The sequence below is a fragment of the Humulus lupulus genome, chromosome 3 (assembly GCF_963169125.1).
Source record: "Humulus lupulus chromosome 3, drHumLupu1.1, whole genome shotgun sequence".
NCBI classification, from domain to species: domain Eukaryota; kingdom Viridiplantae; phylum Streptophyta; class Magnoliopsida; order Rosales; family Cannabaceae; genus Humulus; species Humulus lupulus.
In genome coordinates, this window is record NC_084795.1 from 6,940,925 (window position 1) to 6,948,242 (window position 7,318).

Consider the following 7,318-nt stretch of genomic DNA (forward strand, 5'->3'; position numbering starts at 1 on the left):
TTCGTGTTTTCCGTATCTACGTGCTGCGACATATCGCCCCCTATAGCTGCGATATATCGGCACACGCTGAATATTTAAACACGAAATTACACATTTTTAGCTAAGTTTGAATGGAGTAAACAGCCTTGACTAAGCCCTCAACGTACTCAAAGCTGCTGACTGACCCTATAACATTCAAACTTTACTCCTTATTATATTTAATCCTCAAAAATCTTAATCCTTAATTACCATTCAAAACATGTACTTAAAATCCTATTGGTTGATGTCTAAACCTTATAATATAATAATATAATCCTTAATATCAGTCACTTTAATCAAACCTTAGGTTATACTTAATATTCTTAAACTATAGGTTAAACTTAGAAAATCTATAAGTACTACTATGAGTGTCCAAATAATTCCCGGTCTGAACCAAAAATCCATAGTAACAAAGATAACACTAAACATACTATAATACTACTAAACAATTAGCTAAGTAAAGTTCTTGGACTCTACAAAAATGCTAAGGTGTGACTGGGGTGGTGAATATAAATCGTTTACCAATATAGTCACTGAAAGTGGAATTGCTATCCAACACTCATGCCCCCATACCTCAGCACAAAATGGTAGAGCCGAGAGGAAACATAGACACATAGTAGAAATGGGATTAACACTTCTAGCTCAAGCACATATGCCTCTAAAATATTGGTCCGATGCTTTTCAAACCTCTGTTTACTTGATAAATAGGTTACCCACCTCTGTTTTAAATGGAAAATCACCTTATGAAGTTGTTCACTCCAAAATACCCGATTACAAAAATTTAAAAGTTTTTGGAGTTTCTTGTTTTCCTTATATTCGACCCTACCAAAAGCATAAATTTCAATTTCATTCCATTAAATGTGTTAATCTTGGGTATAGTGAAGTTTTTAAAGGGTATAAGTGCTTGAGTCCTCAAGGTAGAATTTACATATCCAGAAATGTAATTTTCAATGAATGTGAGTTTCCATTCCAACATGGTTTCTTGGACAACTATAAGCCAGAAAAAATGCTCACACTCCAAACTCCTCACTCTTGGATCGTTCTGCCTTCTACTGTGTCTTCTGGTACTACATCATATCGGGCAACTCCAACAGAATCACAGCAGCACTCCAGTACAGAATCACCTAGCCCGACTTCACCACAAAATCAGGTTAGTGCCTCTCCACTTTGTCCTCACTCCTCTACTCAAAGTTCAGTTAACTTGGATGAATCTCATCAGGAAAATACCTCTCAAGATAACAAAGCTACTGAAGAAGTTCCAGAACAGCAATCACGACATCCAATGATAACTCGGTCTAAGGCAGGAATATTCAAACCCAAAGTTTACATTGGGCGAGCTGTTTTTGATCTATCCAACCACGAACCTGCTACTGTGGAAGCAGCCCTTGAGCACAAGGGGTGGAAATCAGCAATGGAAGAAGAAGTTCAAGCCTTACACAGAAACAAAACTTGGTCCTTAGTACCATTCTCTTCAAAATATAACATTGTTGGAAGCAAGTGGGTATTCAAGATCAAGTACAATGCAGATGGAACTTTTCAGAGGTATAAGGCACGCTTAGTTGCTAAGGGATTTCATCAACGTCCTGGCATGGATTTTGGAGAGACCTTCAGTCCCGTAGTTAAGGCTCCAACAGTTCGGGTGGTTCTAACTATAGCAGTAGCTAAGGATTGGTCAATAAGACAGCTGGACATAAACAACGCCTTCTTAAACGGAACATTGGAAGAGGATGTCTACATGAGTCAACCGCAAGGCTTTGAAGCTCCTGGTCAACCTCATCATGTCTGTAAATTAAACAAGTCCATTTATGGACTCAAACAGGCACCGAGAGCATGGTATGATCGCTTTAAACTCACTCTCATTCAATGGGGTTTCGAAAATTCAAAGGCAGATAGTTCACTTTTTATACTGAGTAAACCGCAAGTTGTGATTCTGTTGCTAATCTACGTTGATGACATAATCATAACTGGCAATTCTAATTCAGAACTTGAAGGGTTCATTCGTCAACTCAACAAAGTCTTCTCTCTCAAAGATCTTGGACCACTAAAGTATTTTTTGGGCATTGAGGTTTTTCGAGACAATACCGGGATTTATTTGTCTCAAGGAAAGTACATTTCAGATCTACTACAGAAGATAGAGATGCCTAATCTAAAGCCCAGCCCCACTCCAATGGTGGCTGGAAAGCCATTATCAATAAATGATGGAGAACCGCTAAACAATCCAACTGTCTATAGAAGCATCATTGGTGCCTTGCAATACTTAAGTCACACTAGACCGGACATCTCCTTTGCTGTTAACAAGCTGAGTCAATTCCTAAAGGCTCCTACAACAGCTCATTGGCATGCCGCAAAGCGAATCTTAAGGTATCTAAAAGGTTCTATGTATCATGGGCTGCACATTGCACCGTGTGATAGGCTGTCCTTAATTGGATTTTCTGATGCAGATTGGGCATGCTGCCCAGACGACAGGAAGTCTATTGCTGGCTATTGTGTGTTCATGGGGGACTCACTCATCTCTTGGTCTTCGAAGAAACAATCAGTTGTATCCTGATCAAGTACCGAGTCTGAATACCGAGCTTTAGCTCAACTAACAGCAGAGTTATCATGGCTGCAAGGCTTACTTGCTGAGTTGAAATTTAAAATGGCAGCTCCTCCCATTATTTGGTGTGATAATATGAGTGCTAGTGCTCTTGCTTCCAACCCGGTGTATCATGCTAGGACTAAACACATTGAGCTGGACGTTCATTTTGTTAGAGATAAAGTCCTTCAAAAAGAGTTGGAGATTCGATATGTGCCTTCACATGACCAAGTAGCTGATTGCTTAACAAAGGGGCTGTCACCAGCTAGATTTCACTTTCTAATTGACAAACTGCAGGTGGTTGAATCCCCTTACCGTTTGAGGGGTGGTGTGAGAAAATGAAATCAGCTCCTATTGTGCCTTGCTGTCATAACATAATTTGTTTTCTCTTTTTGTGTATTGCATTCCTGCTTGCTGTATATTAGGAATTCTGTTAGCCTTGGTTATTGTGTTACCTGCAATGTTGTGACACCTGTCCCTTGTATTTTGTTGTGTTCCTTGCATATTGGCTATATAAATAAAAGCTTGTAACAGAGGCTCATTTGAGCTGAGATTTATATACACAACCGTGGTTCCACTCTTTACTGTTTTATTTAACTAAGCCTTTACATTACTTTTTACTTTAATTATGGGTGTCCCAATTCAAGGTAAATAAGCCACGACATCGGTTTATATAAAAAAAAAATGAAGTCATAAATTCAAAGAGAGGAGCCGCGTTTGGTTAAACGAAATTGAGGACTTTTACCTACTCTTCTTAGCTAATAACCAAGTTAAAAGTTGATTCTAACTTATCCATATATCCAATCCATGTTTTTGTAATGTATATCTCTGTCAAGATAGCTGGCTACATATATATATAATTTAATAATTATATAGAAATTAATTATAGGGAGAATTGCTTGGTCTGATTAGACAAGTATCAATGTCGGCCTACAAAATATGGTTGCACGGCTGTCTTTAAAATAATTTATTTGAGCTTTACAAGTGAATATTGCATTGAAATTTTGGAAATTAAGCTTTATATCTATTTTTTAAATCATGTCTAAGTTTTAACAAAACTATATAATTTTAGTTATTTACTTTTAATTTTAATTAAATTAGTTAGAGGCCCTTGGACGCCCAACTTCGTTTTCAAAACTGGTCCTCAAATACGTATACATTTTTTTCCAACATATTAATTAGGATAGGGAAATTTTATCCTTTATGCATCATAATATATTTAATTTTTTTTAAATGACAACATAAAAATTCTCCCCATATTATGCCCCCTCTTATATTTTGGACACAAATACCCTCTTCCCCTCCTCACTCAAATTTAACACTTCACTCTCTCTATCTCTTTCTCTCATCCCTCATTTACAGCCATTTTTTCACAGCTCGGAGGTGGAACGGATTGGAAGTTTCTTGGCGTTTTTAAAAGAAAAAATCATGGGTAAGTATCATTTCATTAATTTATTTATGAATATGAAATGCCATAGTTAGATATTAGATTCGAACTGTTCCGCAGTTGAGTTTGTATTTTTTTCTGCAACTTTTGAACTGTTCTTCGGATCTGAGATTTCCAAAATCGATAGTACATCGATGCTCCATCGATTCCCCATCGATTCCATGTCGATGCTAATGCGAACATCTAAATTAGATGATATTTTCGATGTAATATCGATGGTGTATCGATGTTGAATCGATGTCATATATGTTGATTTGGTTCAGCGTCGATATGGCATCGATATGGCATCAATGTGGCATCGATATTACATCGAAATTGAATCGCATACATAGGGCAACCATCAGCATCGATGCCACATCGATTCTACATCGATGCCATATCGATACTGAGGCGAATTTCGACGTTAGTATCGATGTAATATCGATGGTGTATCGAAATGCCATCGATGCCATATATGTTTATTTCGTTCAGCGTCGATGTAGCATCGATGTGGCATCGATGTAACATCGACGCTGAACCAAATAAACATATATGGCATCGATGACATTTCGATGGTACATCGATGCCATTTCGATACTGAGGCAAATATATAATTTCGATGTTGGTATCGATGATGTATCGATGGTGGTTTCGATGATGTATCGATGTTGAATCGATGTCATATATGTTTATTTGGTTCAGCGTCGGTAAGGCATCGATGTGGCATCGAAATGGCAACCATCAGCATCGATGATGCATCGATTTTGAACTACAATACAGATTTTCATAGGCATCAATTTACCATCGATTCTTCATAGATTACACTTTATTTTTATAATTTTCTTATGTTTTTTTTTTTGTAAATTTGCAGGTTCCAGAGTTAATATAATTGTTTCTTACAACGGTGTTTGGGAACAGAAAGGAGAAAAATGGAATTTCAAAGCTGGTTCGAACACTATAATACATGTACCAATTGATGTTGGTTACATAGAATTATTGGAGAAGTTGTATTCAAAGTTGAAAGTGGATAGGTCATTGTTTGACTTAAAGTTGGAAGTGCCGTTTACATGCAATGATTTTAGTGTAGATCCCATTGAAATCACAGATGATGAAGGAGTTAGTGCTCTTATTCTTGAAAATTCAAAGTCCTTAAAACATCGGGTTCCTTTATACGTTAGTTCGATTGCAAAGAACATTGCTCTTATTGATCCATCTCCTAGAGCGAGTGTTAATATGGAAAATCATAATCAATCATGCACGACTATTCCACAAACAGCTACTGGGCCAAGTGTATGCATGGGAGGTCCTAGTCATAATGAAACTTTTTTTCCCCCAACAAATCTCCCGCATGATGATGGGTATGAGTATGAGCCTTATGTCAATGACGATCCAGTTGCCCTTTTTGGTGATGATGATGAAAGAGTTGAGGGGTGCAGTAGTTCTGATGATAACTCAGAGGATCAGTTGTCGATGCTACATGTGGTTCAAGTAGATAATTTAAATGTACGACCATTTCCAAGTCGTCAAGAAAGCCAAGGACGGAGGACTGCTGGATCAGAGAGCAGTCGTCCAACTACACAAGATGATGGAAATAGATGGAGTTCTCCAGCGTATACTGCTGAAGATATACCATGCCCCTCTTATGTTATCCCCACGTTATCTGGGGTGAGTTGTGGAGTAATAGAAGTTGGGAAAGTTTTTGAGAACAAGTTAGAGTTGAAGACGAAGGCACACTTGTATGCAATGAAGCAGAACTTCGAGTTTGTGGTGAAGAAGTCAGGTACTGAAGTTTGGTATATCACTTGCAAGGATCCTGATTGTGGGTGGAGATTGAGGGGGAAGAGAATTCCTAAATCTGATATGTTCGAGATAACTCGTTTCACCAACAAACACACTTGCTCACTTGACCTCCGACATAAAGGCCATCGCCAAGCTGCACCTTGGGTTATTGGTCATTGCATAAAGAAAAAATATCAGACTGGATCGAATGCGTACATGGCAAACAACATAAGAGAGGACATTAAGAATGATTATGGCATTGAGTTGTCATATGGAAAAGCTTGGAGATGCCGAGAGAAGGCTCTTTCTTATGTCAGAGGGACACTGGAAGCATCCTACCAGAAGTTACCATCGTACCTGTTCATGCTTCAACAGAAAAATCCCGGGACGTTGACAGATTTTGTCACTGAGGAAGATCGATTCAAATATTGCTTTTTCTCACTCAGAGTTAGTAGAAGAGGGTTTCGTACATGTCGTCCTGTGTTATGTGTGGACGGTACCTTTTTAAAGACAAAATACGGTGGGCAGATGTTATGTGCAGTCGCGCTGGATGCAAATAACCATCTATATCCATTTGCATTTGGTATTGTGGATAGTGAGAATCATGATTCTTGGAAGTATTTCATGTCAAAGATAAAAGAAGTGATTGGGGAAGTCGAGGACCTGACGTTTGTATCTGACAGGCATGCAAGTATTACACATGCCTTGGAAACTATTTTCCCCGATGCCTATCACGGTGCTTGCTACCACCACATTAGTATGAATGTGGTTGCTAAATTCTAGACTGATCCTTGTCATGTGTTGATGTATAATGCGGCATATGTTTTTAGGAAATTCGAGTTCCACGCTAACTTCGAAAAAATCAAATCAAAAGACCCAGCCATTGCTCAATACCTAGAAGGAATGGGTTTTGATAAGTGGTCCCGTGCTTACTTTCCTGGAAATAGGTATGTCATTGTCAATTGTATTTTAATTTATGAAATCTTCTAAATGTATGTTACTATTAAATTTTAGTTTTCCTGGATACTAGGTATAATATAATGACAAGCAATTACGCTGAAAGTTTCAACAATAAGACCCGGGACGCTAGGAGCTTTCCGATAACTACATTCGTCGAATTTATTCGCTTCACACTACAGTCCTGGTTCTGTAATAGGAGAGAAACTAGCGAGAAGACAACTACCACTCTTGCACCGACCTATGAGAAAAATTTGGTGGATATGGCTGAGAAAGCTCGATTCTTGATTCCTTATGCAATAGGGAGGCATGAGTTCCGTGTGTTAGATGGTGAGCTGAATGGTGAAGTCGACCTCCTGAATAAGACATGCACATGCGGCGTGTTTCAGATTATTGGTATCCCATGTGCTCATGCACTATCTGGATCCCTTAAGCGAGGGGTGAACTTTTATTCGTTGTGTTCAGATTACTATAAAATTGAGACATGGAGGTCCTCTTACATAGAATCTATATATCCTACTGGTAACGAGCAAAAGAGTGGATTGTTCCACATGACATTATGA

The 7,318-nt window shown here is 38.3% G+C and overlaps 1 protein-coding gene across 1 annotated transcript; it reads left to right on the top strand.

Moving 5' to 3' along the window:
* The first annotated feature begins 6,473 nt into the window (after nt 1-6,473).
* On the top strand, nt 6,474-7,318 carry LOC133821762 (uncharacterized). The gene is made up of 2 exons (XM_062253906.1): nt 6,474-6,745; nt 6,829-7,318. The coding sequence occupies exons 1-2, from the start codon at nt 6,603-6,605 to the stop codon at nt 7,316-7,318; spliced, it is 633 nt and encodes a 210-aa protein (XP_062109890.1). The 5' UTR covers nt 6,474-6,602.